This window comes from Rhinatrema bivittatum, chromosome 9 (assembly GCF_901001135.1).
Source record: "Rhinatrema bivittatum chromosome 9, aRhiBiv1.1, whole genome shotgun sequence".
NCBI lineage: Eukaryota > Metazoa > Chordata > Amphibia > Gymnophiona > Rhinatrematidae > Rhinatrema > Rhinatrema bivittatum.
This window is the reverse complement of record NC_042623.1, coordinates 119,564,743-119,585,439: the sequence shown is the minus strand read 5'-3', so window position 1 is coordinate 119,585,439 and position 20,697 is coordinate 119,564,743. Positions and strand designations below refer to the sequence as shown.

The 20,697-nt window shown below is 42.4% G+C and overlaps 1 protein-coding gene across 6 annotated transcripts in view; it reads right to left on the bottom strand.

The window, feature by feature from the left end:
* The window catches only part of USP15 (ubiquitin specific peptidase 15), a 401,393-nt gene extending 386,256 nt beyond the window's left edge, over positions 1–15,137 (bottom strand). For all 6 annotated transcript variants that reach the window (XR_003858618.1, XR_003858619.1, XR_003858620.1 and 3 more), the window contains exon 1: positions 15,023–15,137. Coding sequence is in view for 3 of the 6 variants with exons in the window: in XM_029615760.1 (XP_029471620.1) it covers positions 15,023–15,111 (89 nt within the window). In the remaining 3 variants the exon portion in view is untranslated. The remainder of the gene's footprint in view (positions 1–15,022) is intronic.
* Between the last annotated feature and the right edge of the window lie 5,560 nt (positions 15,138–20,697).

Genomic DNA, 20,697 nt, shown 5'->3' with positions numbered 1-20,697 from the left:
CAATTGGTCCCACTGAGAGCACAGACCTCACTGTAGATGGCAGATGTGGAGAAGGGTAAGATGAACTACATGAATGGCTTCCACCATATGATCTAAAACAGCCAGCACTCCTCTGGTCATCAAGTGTTGCAAGGACAGTAGTTTGAGAATGATCGATCTCATAATGCTCACTTATTCCGATGGTAGAAAGGCTCTCTTTCTTGTAATGTATCTATCCATGCACCAATAAACTTTCTTCACCGGGCGGGTACTAGATTCGACTTCTTGAAATTGCAGTGAGATTAACACCACTTCACAGGAGTTGGCTATGACAAGCCAACCATCCAGATACGGGAACTCAAACTCCCTGACATCACAGGTGTGCTACTACTACCATGAAGCATTTGGTGAAGATTCTCAGAACCACCGACAGGCCGAGGACATGTAACCTGTATTGGTAATGGGAGAAATCCACCTGGAATCAAAGGCAGCACCAGTAAGAGGGATGTATCGGTATATTAGCGTATGTTTTAATTTTGTTTTATGTATTGTTCTATTTTTCAATTTTAGTGTTATATGTTTATTGTATTATATGTTATTTCTGTAAATCGCTCTGGAGTGATTTTTTTTAAATCTGGAAAGGATGATTCTTAAATAATTTAAAATAAATATGCATCCTTCAGGGCAAGAGCACACATCCATGCCTCCTCCTGTATGTAAAGGAGTATTGTGCTGAGGAAATTCATTTTGAATTTCTCTCAAAGATGTTTGTTCAGTTTTTTCAAATCCAGAATGGGTCTCAATCCCCCCCCCCCGTATATCTGTGACATGGACATTACAGATGGACAGTAGCAGCAGACAAAGCTGAGCAGAAATGCTGAAGTATCAGAGCTGCTGGAGCCCCACCGGCTGAAGAAAAGAGAAGATGAGCCCTGAAGAGACAGAGAGAAAAAAAAAAAGTTAGCCAGTGGGTAATCCCAGGCTCTGCCAGCTGAAGATTCACAGAAGATCCAAAGTAAGCACCAAAAAGTGCTGGTGGAGATTTCAGACTCTGTCAGCTGAAGACCCGCCAAAGCCCACAGGGTAGGAGAAAAGTGCTGGTGTAGATCCCAGACCCCACCAATCAAAAACCTGAAGAAGCGCAGCTTCCCAAGTTGTACAGCCCACAGCAGCCACCATCATGGTCTACTCTAAAAACTTCCTCCAATTGCACTGTCTGCAGTGCGGTCAGCAACATTACAGTATATGTTATAACACTTTACTTTATAAATATGAACCCAAAGCAATTAAAATCACAGAAAAAGTTACAATAAATACAGAATAATTCTTCATGTACAGTATAACTATACCCCAATTTCACTGGAGGACAGGCTAATCCTATAGTACAAAACTAAAAAATAGTCATTCTAAATAAACCCACAAAACCCCCATTCCACACACAACCATCTAAATGTCAAAGTACAATATACTAAACTACCAAAACCCAGCAGACATAACCCCTCACTCTACAAAGAGAATGCATATCCTATCATATCTCGAGTAGCAATCCTTGTTCCCCCAGATCATTTCCAAAGGAGCACCCCAAAGGGATGACCCACCCCCAGCAGTAGATCTCTGTTTAAAGTCTACTGCAGATGACATCATGAAGGGAGCAGAGGCACTAGCAAGGTCCAGGTCTGAAAAGGCATCAGGCAGGGCATGCATGCAGGATAATATCTGGGAAATAGATGAAAAATGCCTCTTTCCTCCCGCAGCAACAACAAATGGCAGACTTCCACTTAAATTCTGCTGGCGATATCATGAAGGGGCGGGGGGGAGGAGAAGAGCAAGTGGAAGCATGTGGAAGTGGGGAGGGTGCAAGAGAGTGTGAAACATCCTATCATGCCTCATGCATGCACACCCCCATCCCCCTTTCCAAAATCTCCTCTTCACACATCCATCTAGTTGCAACTGTAAGACATATGCATGCAGATCATGGATTTTTGAAGAAGCCATGCAGTTCTAGACTTGTTTATTTTTGGATCTATCAGTTTCTTCCTGCTCCTTTCAATTTCCAGCTCAATCGGAACCAGAGCTGGGATCTACAGCCATTAGCCTTCATTCATAGCTATTTGGGATTTTTATTTTTTTAGCACATTTTAATCCCCTCCCAAATTACTTTTAATCCATGTATCAAGGCTCCTTCTGAAACCCTCAATTATGGGCCCTGAATCTGGTCAATAACGGTCACCATTGTGCAATAACTATGACTTTCCTCCCCACCAGGGGCTGTGAATCTTGTTTCCACAGCATTTCTAGCTAACCCAAGGAGTGGAAGACCTGAACCAGAAATCAAACACATGTTTCTGCACACTCATCATAGCCTCTTAATAGGTCCTATTTCAGAGATGTAAATGGAATCTTGTGTGCGTACAATTAGATCACCTTTAAAGGATGCTTTATCATCATCACTACCCTATACAAATATAAAATAAATGCAATTCAAAACTGAGAATGACTACTTTTCCCTGCCTATTTCAATAAATACAAAAATGTAAAAAGATTTCCAAAAAGACTCCTAAGAAAGTGCTCTGTTTCTTAAAGACTTTAGGTACTAAATTAAGAAAAATAAAGTAACGTTCAACAGTAAAATGTTTTCATAATTGAAATTATGGCTTCTAAACTGTTTGGAGGTTTAACAGCATCAGCCTCAATTTGAGATACAGTAGAAAGGGGAATTAAATGAACTAAAGCAAAGTCCATGAAGAAAGCATTCTGTAGCTATGGTTTACTGTAAATCAGGAATCAATAACATTACTGGTATAGCAACATTTATCTGAGGTAATGCAGGCTCAGATTACTTTTATTATTTGTTTTCATACTTAATTGATAACAAAGGGCCCTATACAGAATGGGACGTGCACAATAGCTTATACCTAGAGTAAATTCCTGCCTTAATAGGGTCCTAAAGGTTTAAACTACATCTAAAAAGGATTTATGCCAAAACATACACCACACTAATTCTAGTGTTCTACTCAAAATCTCCTCTGGAAAGCTCTTAGATTGAAGTTTTACAAAATTTACAGCAACTGTTCACCCTAACATTTCTCATCTAGCTGACATGATGCATGTATATTATGCAATAGCAGTACGGACTGAAAAAAAATTAAATTCTAAACCTAGGAAGTAAGCAAATTTAGAAAATGAAACTACTTTGTGGTACTTGTCTTCCCAAAATAGAACATGAAGTGCTAACCAGCGACATTAAAGAAATGTAGAATTTGTACTACATGAAAAAAATATATATATAGTGAACAAGACTGCTGCTTTAAAGATTTACTCAGTCCATTAAGGAAGAAATAATCAATCAAGAAGGTTTTTTGGAACAGGGTTGTAACTGCTGCCCCCTTGCCGCTTTGTTCAGGGTTGTAACTGCCACAGAGCAGACTACTGAATACTGAGTAAAAAAAAACAAAAAAACAAAAAAAAAACGTAAGTCTTCTGAAAGAAAGTTTGGGCAACTATACAATCTTGAACCCCACACAGCCATAACATCTGTTTATATCACAACTAATACTCTGACACCACCATTCTTTCCAGGATTACTTCAGAAGATGAATACTTATTTCGCTATTGGCGCTTATTCACTAACATACCACAGTATATTGGAAATCTTGTTGTTGCAACATTCATTCAAGAAAAAGCTTATGAAACAAATACAATACCATCACTTCTAATAAAAGCAAGCTTCTTTCTGCTTATCATCCCAATATCATTGCTCTAATATTGCAATATTGGAGGTCAAACTGGTCTTAATTGTACAGAAGAGAATTCTGAAGGATTTCCAAATAGCTGCCTGCAATTAGACATGCGCTTCAGATCTCATACTCCTGTAAAACTTTTTCCTTCAATCATTTCTTCCTTATCTATGGCAAGACCCAGGCGTTCTCTCCCTGCCCCAAGTGTTCTAGCTATCCAAAGGCCTATGGACAACTTTGTAATAAGCACACTGAGAAATGGAAGAGTTCCTCCCGGTGAAGTCCTTGGGAGGAACTTAACCATTAAGCCTTATGCTCACCTTTGATGCAACTCCAACATTACTCTCTGCATCAATGACAGGGGAGGACAGGAAATTTGAATCAAACAGTTACCAACAAGGGCCCTGAACTTGGTGGTTGATGAAACAGATAAGGATGGGAAAATAAGTGTGAGAGCTTGCTGGGCAGACTGGATGGGCCGATTGGTCTTTTTCTGCCGTCATTTCTATGTTTCTATGGGAGCACTGTTGGACCTGGATAAGTCAACTCTTCCCCAGATGAAACACTGTTAGGTCCTGGGTCATGATAGATAAGACTACCATGGGAGCAGAAAGGTCACTGGGCGCTTTAAAGCATATATATAGCCACTGAAGGGGACACACCATACTTGTGAGAACAATGACTGGAGAAGGAACTGCAGTCCAAGGAGAAGTATGGATGAGCTTGGTACCACAAGGAGTCCTTCCTACTACAACTACCAGTGTTATTGTGGTGGCGACATTAAAGAAGGAAAGTAAGGACTTGGAGGCTGTTAAATAAGTTATGTTTTCTGCCTGCCGAATACTTGCCTCCTAACTTTTTCAGAATAAATGAGCTATCCACTTGAAGTTGAGCTGGATGATAAATGGTGGGCCATTATGTGTCTTCCCAACACAGTCTAAAGCTCCTGGAACAAGATTTGAAACCTCATGAGGATATTAAGTTGGTTAGTTTAGAGAAGGTGAAAGAATCTCAGAATTTACAATTTTTCTTAAGTACAATTTATACTTGTATAATAAAATGGAAATGATGGAAAATGTCTTATAAAAGAAGAACTTACAGTTTTATTTATTTATTTTTAACTTTCCAAAATGTCCATAGTAACCCCAAAAGGCATGCATTAACAATATCTTCTAGAAGTGTTGCAGATGCCATCTGAGGCCCCTCACCCTTACAGCTAAAGTGTATTATCTACCCTCATCTAAGAAGGTTGACAGATGGCAAACGCTGCAACCTCTTTCATTTATCTTCCAGTAGCCAAGGCACTGAAGATTCAATCACTTACTGGCCAGTTTTTCCAATTCGCTCCCGAATAGGAGGGATCCTTTAAAGGGCATCTTTTGAGGTTTGCCTTAGAGGTCGCGTCCGCTGACCAATTTGGCAGCCATAGCTATCTTCTGGCCGCCACGACTAAGGCCACTCCTCTGGCTGAGGTACGGAAAAGGTCAGAGCCCGCAACCGCTAAAAAGGCAGCAGTGCGCTCTATAGCCTCTTTGGAATGCGCCCCTAAGTTATTTGCCTCTCTTGAGAGGAGGCGGCACAAGCAAGCCACAAGGGCACAACAGGAAGCAATCTGTAGTGTCTTTGCTGTTGCGTCAAAAGCTTGTTTAAGGATGGACTCCAACCATCTATCATGTGCATTCTTTAAGGCCACTCTTCCCTCCACTGGGATAGTTGTTCACTTCGAAACGGTGCAGACCAGGGCGTCCACTTTGGGGAAACACAGGTGTTCTCTGGCCGCTGGATCCAGTGGGTACAGTGCTTCCAATGCTCAACAACCTTTAAAACTGATTTCCGGGGCGTCCCATTCCAGATCAATCAACTGGATGGCTTCCAACATCGGAAAATAGCAAGAGGCCTTCCGTAGAGACACCAGGATGGGATTCTTCTTTGGTTCCGTCATAGGGTCCATGCCAGGAACTCCCAGAGTCTTCAGGGTCTGGGAAACCAGGGCCGGCAATTCATGGTCTGATATGACTCCAAGCCTGGAGGGATTTCCTCATCCTCTAACGAATCTGCATCCCCTTCATCTGTGGTGTCTGGGTCCCTGTCAGGGATACCCTTGGTGAGACGAGGCATGTCTCGAGATCTGCTGATAGGGCTGGGAGACCGAGGCTTTTCCGGCTGGAGTTCGGTCCAGATAGGGGCAGGACAGATTGGGAATGTCATTGGTATGGTGCGCCGAGCAAGGAGAACAGAGGAAAGACTTTCTGAAGCGGGAGGAATCCTCTTCTCTCTTTACTTACCTGAGCTCAGTGCTTACCAGCTGAGTACAGAGACAGTCTCTGGCTGTGGGGAGAAGAGGGCTTTGGCTGTCACTGCCTCGCTCGGCTTCCTCACCTGCTGCCTTTTAGCTGCTTCGGCAACAAGGTCCATACTGGGAACCGGCTACCAGACCAAAGCACACCTCTAAGGGATCTCGGAAATCGCCTCAGGAATTCTCGACTGGGGGAGGGACCTTTAGATATCACTGCAGGAGAGCGGGGCGCAATATTTCTCCAATTTAAAGGTAAAAATATCCTCTTCTAATGAGTACTGCAATCCCAAAGGGAGAGCACATCCACATCTGCTAGGAGATTGATAAATACTGAAGGGCTGAGGTCACTGCAGGGGTATATCTAAGGTGACGTCAGCTTTGAAACCTGTCTCCATCCGTTAGCAGGGGAGCATGTAACCATTGGTCCCAAGTACATCTGGCTGCACGCTAGGAAAGTGTATTATTTACCTTCATCTAAGAAGGTTGAGAGCAGTCAATTCAATTTGTTTTAGCCAGATACAGATTGAGTTTTGAAAATGCATTTGTCGTATACACAGTTCTTCTCTTAATATGCAAACGTGAGAGATTCCTGAGGTTGCACAAATTACAGAGAAGAGATGGAATAGCTATTTATGAGTTAAACTTAGAGTTTTACCATTTAAGGCGCAATTTGTTTTTTTTTTAATTTCCTTGCAAGTGTGCAGTGAATTATCAGGGCACTCAATGATTTTCCGTATGCTTAACAATTCTCTAAATTCTCCTTGCAGTCTTTATTTCAATTTTGAGTAATAGTTTCTTGAATTGTATTTTGTAAACTTAATATAAAAAAATGTTAAATTTAGTCTTACCTGTTAACTTCCTGCTATATCAGTCCAGACTAGTGGACCATCTCCACCTACTAGCAGATGGAGACAGAAGACACACCCTTTTTCAGTGACATCATTTGGTATATAAGCTGGTGCAACACCAGCAAATAGCCAATATTATGTCATAGCAATAGAAAATACCAACTGCCCCTGAAACACAATTAACTTTAGGAACAATAAATAGAGACTTCTTATACAGGAGGGACAGAGGAAACTCTTGTCTATTTGTCCTGCTTAAAAAGCAAATTCTGCTCAGCAGGGAATGTATTCCACATATCTCTGTACCAGCACTGTACATACTAAGCAGTGCTTCAGAGAGATAAATATAAAAGCAGCAGCACTGGGCATATCTTGAAGATGAAATCAAAATTTTCTGCTAAACCCAAGGTCTGCCACCAAGGATAACAATGCAGGCCCTGTCTTCCTGGAAGGTCCTAGAATGGTGTAGCAGGACTCAAAGAAAGGAAATTAACAGGTAAAACTACATTTCACCTTCCTTATCCTGCTATACCAGTTCAGACTAACAGGACATACCCAAGCCCATTTCAACAAGGATGGGAAGAAGACAGTTCTGTCCTGAGAATGCCTGCCCCTTTGCTTGAAGTCTCATCCGTAGCATCTATGAGAGAATGTAAAGACCAAGTGGCTGCATTACAACATGTTCTCCAGAGCAGGTGCTGTAGACTCTGCTCAAGAAGAAGCCTGAGCCGTCATAGAATGAGCATAAAGCACTTTCAGAACCTACTGACACTTCAACAAAGGCTGAGGTGATAATCTGCTCGATTTACATGGACAGAGAGGATTCTGAAGCTGCTTCTCCCCATGAGGTCCACTGAATAAAGACCTATTAGTTAGCTGAAAAGGATTAGCAATCTTTTAAAGGTTTAAAGAACCTTTAATAAGGTGAGAGACTACCCTTACTATCACATTTTCCTTTATGGGACACTGAAGGCAAAATCGACCTTGGACTTTAGTTAAAAGTGACCAACTTTGTAGAAAGACTAGGAGGGATCACTGCCAATTAATGCCCATAATTCTGGGCATATGCCACCTTTAATAAATATCCTTCAAGAATGCATGACTAAGCATTTCAAAAGGAGAGAAGAGTTGTAAGAACCAGATCCAGATTCCATTGGGACAACAGAGCCACAAGGAGAGGGCAAATATGCTTAACATGGAACTTTCTGAATCTGTACCATGAAATAGCTGCAATTGGGAACCCCAGGGAATTAAGAGCTCAATCATTGTCATAAAACCTTTTGCAGAAAAGTCAGCATCAACAGGATCTCCACCTGCCAGAGTAAAATTGCAGAGATTTGAAAGAAGTTTCATGAGACTTCATTAGAAATAAAAACTGCAGAAGAATATTCCATTCTGAGCTAACACACTCCTTAAGGGTTAGGCTGATAAGACAAAAAACAAAGCCAATTCCTGATGTACCAGACTGTGAGCAATTGCTGAACTCTTTTTGGCAGCTGTTGGCCTTGGAAACTTGTGAATCGCCATTAGGTTCAATTGTGGGGAATCTCCAAAATCTATTCTGTTTAGGAAAGCTTCCAATCTGAGCTCACATACTCTGAGAGGCCCAACTTATTCCTGTTAAGGAAATCAATTTAAAATGTGCTACCCTTGCAACATGAACTGCTAAAATTCATAGTAAGTTCTGCTCTGCACAAGAACCACCTGTCTGCTTTCTGGTCTATCACTGGTCTCCGAGCGACCCCATGCCTGTTCACATAAGCAATCATTAAGGGCAGAAACTGCAACAAGGCCGGCCCAATAGCCTTGGTTTCCAGTCTCTTTATAGACAACATGCCTCTTTTTCTTTGGACCTGATCCCATGAGCTATGCAAGGTCACAAAATGCACCCCCCAGCACTCAAACTTACATCTGATGTGTCCACAACAATATGTGCTGTGGTACCTGCCATTCAAGTCAGGCTGGCCCTAACTAAATGGATGAAGACGACATACCCTGCAAAGCTTTGACTGTAGAGGTTAGCAGAACAACAGAGACATGTGAAGCCACAGGTGAGCCCTGATTCCAGGAAATCTGATCTAGTGAGGCCATCAAAAAACCAGGAGCTGGTGATACTCCTGCACCCTAGGGAACCTCCGTGGGATAAATCTCACACCTGAGCTAACCATTTACAGACTCATCTGAATCAGAAAGCCTCTGCCAATCCTGGTTTCAAGTCAAGGCCACTCTCCCCCAGCAAATCCAGAGACTGGGAGGGCACCAAACTTCCTGCACATCTTACCAGTCAGTCCAAGACTCTGAGAACCTGAGCCCCTGATTGAGGGAGCACCAGAGACCACCAGCCTTTTTCTTTCTGAATCTCAAATAGAAGCACCCACCTAAATTATGAACAGTACTAGAATACAGCTATCAAATTCTGAAGTTTCCCCAGAGCAACCTTTACCACTCACCCTTAAAGGTTGACATGCAAAGGAAACAATCAAGGTAACAAAGGACCACCTTTCCCATACTATGGGATCAAAATCAGTGGACTGATGGGACAAGAAATCACTCACAGTAGAGCAATTGTAACTGGCTACTTACCAGAATTGTTTTGGGTTTGGGGGGAGAGCAGGGGCACCTAATCCTCCATGAGCCAGAGGAGTATCTGAAGAAGCCCCTGTGTCGACAATCGTTGTCTTTATCACACTATGAATTGGCTGTTCAATATCTGGACACAGTATCACCTCCCCAGGCTGACTCTTCTGACATCCTCAAGGCCACCGTGGCTTCAAAACAGCCCTGAGGCTGATGGACATTATCCTCTGGGAGTCTGTGAATTACTGGGACTCGGCCCTCCCAGACCTTGTCAAAATAGTAACCCTAGGGGGCAAGATGGTGGTATAGCCAGGCACGAATATGCTGAGCTCTGATACTTGCAAAACTTTTCGTGAGAAATGCCTGCAAAAAGGAAAGGTCAACTCCAAGTTTTTCCTTCGGATTCGGAGCTTATGGCCACTCAGCGAAAGACATTCAAGATGGGAGGAGAGCGCTCTGTTGTGGGGACAGGGAGGAAGCGCTGGCCTCACCAGGAGAAGTTAAACTGAGTTCCCCGGATCCTCGCAAGCCCGAAATTGCTTCACTTCCCGGCTGCTCTCAGGCAGCTGGGTCGCAGACCCATGATGTGATAAGTGTGACACTAGCAGGAGGAGGTCAGAGGGCAGAAGACGCCGAAACCCCGGTGCAACCCTCAGAATGCCTGGAATTTTCGGGAGCCGAATTTTTGAATTCTGCGCCTCTCGCGTCTACTCTGACCCAGGAGAGGGAGACCAAGGAGCTCAAAGGAGCAACGGCTGCTTCAGGTGGATAAGTTCTACTGGCTGGAATATCCCCGGTGGTGAAAGCGGGTGAGTCATTTTCAAGACCCCACCTTTCAGATGCCTTGTAAGCCAGAAAAAATAACTTTGGAAGCTATCTGGGACCTAATGGTAGCATTAGTGAAATCGATTGGGGAGTTTCAGGATAATTTAGAAGGTGTGGAGCAAAAGTTGGAAGTATTCGACACTTAGTTGCAGGAAATTAAGCCAAGGCTGGAAACAGTAGAGGCTGATATGTTGAAATCCCGAGAATGCAACGTTAAAATTATAAAAGACAATGTGATATCAAGAAGGTTGGAGCATTTAGAGAATCACTCTAAATTTGAGATTTTTAAATTTCCCCAAAATTGTTGGTGAGCTTCCTTACATCACGCTTAAGAAGTATTTTATTGAAGTTTTGAAATTTTGAAAAGTTTTATTGAAGTTTTGAAATTTCAGAGATATGTTACAATTAAACGTGAATAAAGGGAACTTGACCAAGTTTCTGGAGGATTCAGTCGCTGAATACTATGAATGTGCCACACTAATGGTTTCCTTTATAACTGAAAGAGACCTTACCGAAATTATGAAAAGATATTTCAGAAATATAGATCTCCAATTTCGGGGATCGCAGATACATGCGTTTCCAGATTTCGCTCCTGTCACTCAAGACAGGAGACGAGAATTTCTTGCAATGAGATCACAGGTGCTTGCATTAGGGTTTTCCTATGTGTTAAAATATCCTTGCAAATGTGTCGTAAAATCTCCAAAGGAATGCTTTATTTTTTACTACCCCGAGCAGTTAAAATCTTTCCTAAATGCTAGGAGGGTAATTGTTACCTCCGGTGTAAAGCCTTAGAGATAGGATCATATTATAAATGAATGTCTTTATTCTGCGTTAAGCCAGATACTTGCATTTTTCTTTCCTTTAATATTATTCCTTACATTTTCTGCCCCTCTTCTATAAGTTTCTTTAAAGGGGAATGCAATATGGTTGATTTAGCTTAAGTATAAAGTGTGTTAATCTTTTGCTTATTTACTGTATATATATTGCATTTTCATTTCCTGTAAGTTTGTAACTTGTTGTAAAGATTAAAATAATAAACATTAAAAAAAAAAAAAAAAAAAAAAACCCCAGTAACCCTAAAAGAAAATACTTACTAAGACGAGCCTCAAACTTTGACCTACTGCCCCGTCTTATGGTCCATGGCCAATATTATAGTATCAACCCAAAGTAGAAGCAAGAACAAGCTCCTCTTTCCGGAATAATCAAAGGATAGAAGAGCCCCTTTCAGAGGCAAATTCTTCTTATTCCCAGTTTTAAAGGTACTACCCTCCACCATGATCAGCTCTTCTGCTAACTACAAGGGAATACAGTGGAGGAGGCTGCCTAGGAGCCAAGAGGTTCACTGGCCAGCCTAGGGCAAAGGTGTACAACACTTCTGCATGGAAGAAGGTCCCTAGGGAAAGGGAAGAAAAGTCTAGCTAAGGCTCCTGGACTCCAATACACAGGAACCAGCTCTTTTTTTTTGCCCGCTCAAAATGTTTGAAGGACTGGGACTCAAGGAGTCTGAGGAAGGAGCAAATGGTACTTTTCACTTGGGGCCCGGTAATTTTCCCACAAGCACACTCTTAACACGAGAGTAAAACAGGCCCTCCGTACATGGTTTAAACTGCAGGCCTTCATGATGCTCTCTGAAAATGTGCTGAACGCATGACCTTGCTGGGTTCATATTGCCTGAGCACATGTAAATATATTTTAAAAAAAAAGGATTATTTGCTCAGTCGACGGCTCGGCCCCAAGGGCCTCTAACCAGAATCAATCTGAGTGGTGAATATATGGCTGCCCAGTATACCGCAAACTGGTGTCTGGCACTGCCACTGCAAACTTCCAAGGTAACAAGGCTGTTTACTTCCCTCTGCCTTGTAGCTTTTCCCTTGTGTGAGACAAAAAAATGGAAAGTTTTGGCTCTCTCTGAATAGTCGCAGAGCCTGGCATCAAAAAAATGCTTCCATCAGGCTGCGGAGATGCCCCCTTAAGCCTGGTTGTCTCCACAATTCTAATGGCTCCTGTCCATGCATACCACTGGGAGGGAAAAAAAAAAAAAAGACAGTGGTTTTGACTTTAGAAGGGTAACCTGAGTTCCCCAAAAGCTACACATCAGGCCACAACAATGAATACTTACACTTGCTTGGAGAGTCTCCAGAAAGGAGAGGGCTCTTCCCTGCTTGTGGCTCTGTAAACTCTCTGCCGCAGTAGCTGCTAAAGGACTGCAGCTGGTTATTCTATTTTTTCATTTTGATAAAAGCAAATTTACTGCTGCTGCCTAGCCCAGTCAGTCGAGAAGGAAATTAAACCGAAGCTGGGGGAGAGGGGAGACAGATCAGGGCTTGAAGGAGGGGGTACCACACCCACAAGCCTGAGATAGAAGGGGACCTGCCAAAGGTTTCTCCAGTCTCAACCTGGCTAGGCTGCAGGGCTGAGAGCCATCCACTGGGTCCTGAGCCACCTGCCAGACCTCTACCCAACCAGGCCCTAAAGAGAACCTGGGAGTCGCTTACCGAATGCTGCGCAAACAGGCCCTAACGGGAACCTGGGAATCACGTACCAGATGCTGTTCAACCAGGCTCTGAAGGGAACGTGGGAGTAATGATGCAATCCTTTGCTCAACCAGGCCTTGAAGGGATTCCTGGGAGCCATGATGCAGGCCCTGCTTAAGCAGGCCCAAAAGGAACACTGGGAACTATGATCCAGGCCTGCTCCACTAAGGGAACAATCACAAAAATTGTTGTTCTAGGAGCCGAGATCCTGTTCCACCAAGAAAAACGGCATGCAAGCTGTTACCTTGGGAGCAAACTCCACCAGTTTTCTGGAAGTTCTTTTGATCCATACACATACAAATGTCATAGTAACTTTTTCACTGAGAGAAGAGATTTGGACTTGGTGGGTGAAAACATTGTCCTGGGAGCCAAGAAATCCTACAGCATCATCCAGCATGGGTCCACCATCTGCTGGAGACACAAATACTGACTTATTGCGGGTGCAGCACCAGCGTATACAGTACACCAAGTGAGGATGTGCTGACTCCATCTAATAGTAGACAGGGATAACCCACTAGTTTGGACAGGTATAGCACGATAAGGAAGAAAGCGATTCTGTTAACATTAACTTTCAATTATGCATAATAATATCCTCCTATATTCCAAGGCAGTTAAATCATCTGTCAATATAGAATACTCTTAAAGTACTCCTTATATTTTCTGCCACACAAATGCAATCGAGACAAAAACTTTTGAAGGGATCTCAGCGGCAAAATCAAATGGGAACCTAAAAACGCTAACTTTAAACTTACCTGTTGATCATTATTTAAGATATAAAAAGTCCCAAAGTATTCAAGTAAAAAAGTTATGAATACTGACAATGAAACCTACAATTTGAATTTCATATTCCAGAGCCTAGAACGGAATACTACACCCTGTTAAGCATAGAGAGGAGTTAATTTTTGGACTGAAACTTTGCAACCCAAATAGGTGACACCCCATCAAGATATTCTTGGAGACCAGGACAATTGTTTCACCCACCAAGTCCAAATCTCTTCTCTCAGTGAAAAAGTTACTATGACATTAAGCAACATGTGGTTTCTTGCTCTTTTCTGTAATAGTATGACTTTTATTTGTGTATGGATCAAAGGATCAACATAAATGCAATTTAATATCCACACATACTAACTATGCAGTCTTTCTACAATATTTACAACATAAAAATATATATATGCAACATTAAAACAAATAATGCTAGCTATATAAAATGTGTAAATCTTTAAAGTCTAAAAACAAACAGGGCCAGAAGCCATACTGGAAGTGCACCCACCACATATTTACTTTAGCAAATTATTCATCAAGGATTTTGGAGTGTCAGTTGATACAAGCACTCTATTCTGAAGAGTACATTATCTTGCATACTAGCAAATGAGTTTACTACAAAAAAATAAATGTATGACATACATATAGTACAAAGACTCAAATATGGATTCACAGTAATGTGTTGCTACTAATGTTGCTTTCTTATAAATATACAATTCAAATTAAAAAACAAAGTATCAAATCAACTAAATTGCTACAAGGAATATAAACCAAAATAATTCTTAAATAGATTCTATTGTTTTCATGTTGTATTATTTAGTTTGTACTTCAAAGTTTAACTTTCTCTCTTTAAACATCTGATTGATAAGGAATTTAGCAAGTGATTTTTATACGTCATAAAATGACATACCCAAAAATAATGACATATGACGAACACTTAATATCCACAGTGAAAATGCTATATTTTATGAACATAAGTGGTTAGTTTTCTCTTTAATTTTCTTTCCTGTCCCCTCACTAAACACAAGCAACAGGTTCAGCAGAAGTAATAATGACACCCCCAAGCAACACAACGAAAGTTACTAAAGTCAAATATATCCCCTTCAAACTCACTTCCGCCTTCTGAGAGCGCAAGCCTTGTCTAATTCGAACCTTCCCTAACCGATGAAATAAAAATAAGTATGCCCGAAAGCTGCAGGGGTTGGCACGCAGCTTCGACATCCATAGCCCACGGGTTTCCCTCCGGGCATGAACAGGGACCCTGAGTAAAGGAGGAATAGAAGTGATTCTGCTACGGACGCCGCCGGTTCATGAGCTCTCTCGCTCAGTACAGTCAGCTTCCCGGCTCCCATCACCCACCAAACGTCATTCTTCCCCACCGGTTTCGGTTCCCATCCCTCTCCACCAGCTATCCACTCCCTCCCGTCACTCTCCGCTCCTCTCATTCTTTCCTCGGCATCCGCTTACCAAGTGTCCCCTTTACGGAGCGTAGTTTTCAAGAGCACCGCTACATCTACTCGCTGAGTCTCCAAATCCGCCGCTCCTCCTTCCGCCATCTTCCCCTGACTGGCAGCAATCTGCTGCATTCTGGGAGTGACGTCACGCCGCTGAGCCTGCCGGACGCACGTCCCTGACACCGAGCAAGAACGAACCCGGAAAGGTGGGAGAGGAGCGCGTCAGAGTGCTAGGTGCCACCTACCGAGCCTGGAGGCAAAGCACGAGTCGGCTTGGCGGGCTTTACAAAGGCTACAGTAAAGCCGTCCGTAAACTAGCCGTACTTACAGCAAGGCGAAAACAGATGCTCCCAAACAAATCTTACATAGGCTACCAGAATGTCCAGAAAACAAAACAACCCATATACTGAAGGGAATTTTTGGTTTATAAAATTGCATGTCAGTGCATTATGGTTCTTGAAGTTTTGCTTGAGGTTGCGGTAAGTATTTGGTTATGAAACGAGAAGCAGCTTTGGCCAAAGCAGCGGATAAAGCACCTCTGTTCATAAAACAGCTGTATTCATCTTGCAACACCTTGCATAGATAAAAATATTGAGAGGATGCTGTGTCAAAATGATCTTTGAAAAAAGACAAATGTCTAAACTGGAACCACTGCTGTTTCTTCACATTTTGTCTTGATTGTGATTTTTCAATAAACCTTCTTGGTAAAAAAAAAAAAAAGTGCAGTGAATGGGGAAAGAAGTTTAGTTTGCAGATAGTGGGGAGACAGAGGAGGAAGGAGAGTGTCTGCAGTGGCCTCAGATAATTTTATTGGCATGATAATTTTATAAGTGTTGCCAAAATACTATACAGAATGATTAAAATAAAAGGGTGGGACAATTTTAATAAGTCAAGTAAAGATATATAAGTTAATAGAAAATACAGCATCAGGGATAATTCTTAGGTTTTGGTGCTGGTCCATATTATCCCTGGTCAGATTTCATTTCTGGCCTGGTGACAAGATACCACATATTTTGCTGCTACAGCTGCTGTTTTTCCTCTATCCCCCAGGGCAGACTAGAAAGTGTTGTGTGTCCCGTCCGCGGCAAGCCTGCGACTGAGCCCACTTACCCTCGGCGCCAGCTTCCAGTCCTGGTTCGTCCTCCCTCACAGCTGTGGGCAGCCCCCTACGCTCCCGAGCCTCTTCTGCTGTCCCCTGCTCCATCGCGGACCCCTCTGTCTTCCAGCAGGTCTCCCCACGTGTGCTGCAGGGAGATGCCGCCGCCATCCAGTGCCATGCCACCCTCTAGGCGCGTTCGCACCTTGCCGGGTTTTAAAGGGCCCATGTGGGAATCCAAGCTGCAGTCCCGGATGATGATGAAACTGGGCCCTGGTATATAAGGCAGGGCCCAACCCCTTGTTCCTTGCCTTGGCAACCGGTCTCCATGCATGTCGTTTGCTCGTTTCTGGCTCCTGATCCTGTCTACGTTCCTGGTTCCTGTAACTGATCCGTACCTGGTCCCTTCCTTGCCTTGTTGGACTGACTTCTAGCTTTGACCCTCGCTACGCTTTGACCACACTTGGACTGACTTCTGGCTTGGACTCTCGCTCGTTTGACGCCAGCCTGCTCGCTACTACGTCTTCTGGTATCTCCCTGGACTTGGCCTTTCAGGCTCTGGCCTACTATTACTTGGGCGCCACCTGTCTTCGTCTCTGGTTCCTTTTGGCGCTCAGGTCTCTGGATCTCTGCCTTGTCCGGATCTGCTTCAGCCTTCCTATTACCTCTGCTGGTCCCTGGCTGATTGCCACCTCATCTACTGGGAGTCGTCTGACAGAAGCCTGCCTAAGACCAGCCGGCCCCGGACTCAAACTGCGGGCAACATGGGCTGGTATTGGCGAAGCTCATAATTAATGAATAATGAATAAAATAAAGTAGTATAAAGAAGAATTCATTCACTAAAGGAATTATCCCACATAAAACAGACAGAGATTCAAGATCGCAAGATTTCATGAGGACTGCAAAAACAAAAAAAACCCACAAGATTTCAATGACAACGATCCCAATACAGATTTTCAAACACTGGTACAACACAAGTTCAAAAAATATTAGATCGATATGGATAAACCCAATTGAAAGCTTCAGTAGTAGTTATTCAGGTAATAGACGGGCGTGGTCCTTTACCACCGCCCGGAAACACCCCCAGTGTCAACTTGAGGTATTCAGTTTTGACATAAGTGGACGCAGTGGGGACATGTTCTCCACCAGGTCCGCCAGATATATAAAAAGCGCTAAGAAGGACAGTTTTTAATGATTATGACCATATAAGTAAAAGAACCTAATTGAATGCAGGTACAACACAAAATAAGAATGGAAATACAATATTGAAGTAGAAGAGATTATTAGCCCTATCTAGGGCAAACCTAATTGAAAGATTCGTTTAGACAGAAAATTCACAGACGGGCGCGGTTCTTAGTCCCCGCCCGGAAACGCCCCCAGTGTCAATCAGTGACGTCGAACAAGAAGCAGGAACATTCAGCGGACGTGGTAGGGACTAGTCCTCTACCAGGTCCGCCCGATATGTATAATGCAAATAAGACATAGGCTTCCATCAGGTCTGCTAGACCCGGAAAACAAAAATTAAAATAGCAACAATGAGACAGTACAGTTGGTCACAGAAATAGAATAATACATAACATAAGGGCTTAGTTGCTTATAATAACAGATACATTGGGTCGCCCGAAAAGCAAATAATAGCCTTTAGAGGGAGAACACAGAAAGGACAATTATTTCTGATTGCACACACGTGAGGTAGCCTCAATCTGACAGAGATTGGGAGGTGTGTACCCAAGGCAGGTATAAAAAGAGACAGAATAGACATGACGCCCAGACAAGCACGGAAGGCGTCGCAAGTTTGACACACAACATATTGAAGAGTAAGTTATTGTTCATTGAAAAGGTGGGAATAGACTTAAAATTGAAAATAATTTGAAATTATGTTTTTATAGTATAATGCATAAGTAAACACTGTTATATGTTGAAGGTAATATGGATACTGTGAACCCGATATAGGACACAGTCAATTCTCCCGCAGTCCCTGAAGCAGGCACACAGTGCCGAAACATGGCCAATGTCGGACAAGCAGCTCCGTACCCATGAACATCAACAAAGGCAGCGACCTTGATAAGTATGAAATAAAAATTGTAGTGGGTCGGAAAAGCAGCAGGGGAGAAGGGAATTTTAAGAATAAATAAGAAAAACAAAAAATAAAAAAGTGAACATCTTTAGAAATATCTTCAAAAATAATAAAAGAATAATAGACGGAGGAGAAGAAAAGGATAACTGCAAATCGGTTACCCTTACTAGAAACCTCCGTACAAAAACCCACCAGACAAGGTTTCCCTTGAACACGTTCAAGTTGGTGAACTGATGCAATTAATAGCAGTGGCTATTCCCTAAGTAAACTTGATTAATAGCAGATAATGGACTTCTCTTCCAAGAACTTATCCAAACCTTTTTTGAACCCAGCTACACTGACTGCACTAACCACATCCTCTGGCAACAAATTCCAGCTTTCACCAAGGCAAGAATCTACGAGACCGGTTGGTCCGTTCTGAATTACAACCAGTTTCTATCACTCCCTCCATCTCGCCTGGACATTATCCCTGCGGGAATTGCAGGGCATGTCCTTCATCACTTTCCATTATGTCTTTCGCACATCCTCAGATGGGACACATATTCCCTCTACATCACTCTGCATATTTTTGCTTCAGATTGTATTTATTGTATTTTTTGTATCTTGTCCCTCCCTATGCAGCCTTTGGGTGAAACACAGGACCATATTGGGGGACTTGAAGGTTTTCTGTAGTCAACCAGTTGAACTATAGGAGCTAGTTGCTACAGTAAATGCTATACACATGCTGAAGATTTGACTCTGTTATTTGATCACCATTACATTGATCCCACACTTTCCTTCCTATTGATGATTACTATTTTTCTATCTTGTGTACTACAGAATGTTTTTATTATTGTATATGCTGAACTTCCTTAATTTTTTTATTTAATAAACTTCACTTTTTTATTTGGAACACAAGACTTGGTGTAAGGACTGTTTTATTTTAAGAGTGAGCCCATTTAAGGATATACTGGCTAAACCTGTCTCCATCACAGAATCTGTGGTACCAGATGCTGCAACAGGTTGGACAATGCTCAGCAGTCCCTAAAATCTGATCCTTTTATAAATGGGGGAAGGTGGGGTTTACAATTGGCAGCTGATGCTGGGGCTGTGGTTGAGGGAAGACCAGGGGGAAAAAGACCAGGGGTATTCTTTGCCCCAACAGTATCACTTGTTGCCTCCTGCAGCTGTTTGTTGGATTTCATGCCAATACATAGACTCCCCGAATAGTCCTCAGCTACTAAATGTTCAGTATCTTCTGACTCTGGTGTTCCCAGAAAATGTTCATCTGAATTAATGCTTTCTTTAAAGACATTCAGCTGACAGTCCTCAGGAGGAAACAGAGAAGAATGGTAGCACTGTACTGTTTTTGATTCCTCCACTCCTAGTGGCACTGACCACCCCCAACTGATGATCCCACTCAAGTGACTCTGCCTTCTTCTACCTTTGATGCACCATGATGGAGGAGGGGATGAGAGCAGGCAAGTGCTCTTCCAGCTTTTTACCTGAACCTTACTCTGCAACTTCTTTACCCCTGCTAAAATAAGCTTTCTTAATCTGGGTTGGAGGTCTTCTAGTATGTTCACTAGTATTTATGCTGCTTAATCTGGCACTGATTCCCTGTACAGGAACAGACTTTTAGACCACATTCTCCACCATTCTTGCCAAATCTTCCTTTTGATGCCACAGACATTGGCAAAGGCATGATGCAATTTTATACAGATGACTAATGGCAATGGCTGGGGTCTCTTGTGTTACAATACACCCAATTTTGTCAGACATGCACACACACATATAGCAGACAGTCACTTTTCTTGTGAAACAAAGACTGCTGTACTGTGTGCTTCTACTAACATACAAACATACACATACACAAATACTGAGAGAGGAAAACCTATAGTGCTGTATACCTAGTTCCAGTAAGAGTGATAAAACACACATCTGTCCTATCTTTTGGAGACAGTGAAACACTGAGTCTCTCTACAGCCACCTAACTCCTGTTGATACTGTAACCTTAACTGAAAGAGAAAGATCAGTGACTTCTATTACACTGATTAAAGGCAGCAACAACCTAAGCCTAGTAGCCTACTTTCCTCTATCTTTTTTTTTTTTTTTACTTTTTCTTCCATGCTAAAACACACAGAGCTATAGAAATGAACTCCTTTCTCTCTGAAAAACCAAGAGAGAGATGATTCAAATGGCAACTGCAAACAAGGTCTAGTTTTTCCTTTCAGTTTCAGGATAAAAATATTAGGAAATCATTGTTAATCCATATAGCTGCCAACTGGGATTAGTTGGTTGAAAAAGTACTTCACCTTGATTGGGTCTGCTACTTCTTTGTCCCTTCTTAATGAAGCTCCACTCTTTCTGGCTTGAGTAGGAAAAAATAGCTGTGGTTTTGCTTGCCCCCTAGACTTTACTGAATTTGAAAACGAATGGACATGAAAAGTACCCGTATTTTTGGAGCCCCATTCATTCATTTTGTTTGGAATGAAATAAACCTAAAATGATCATTTTCATTTCAGATTATCCATTC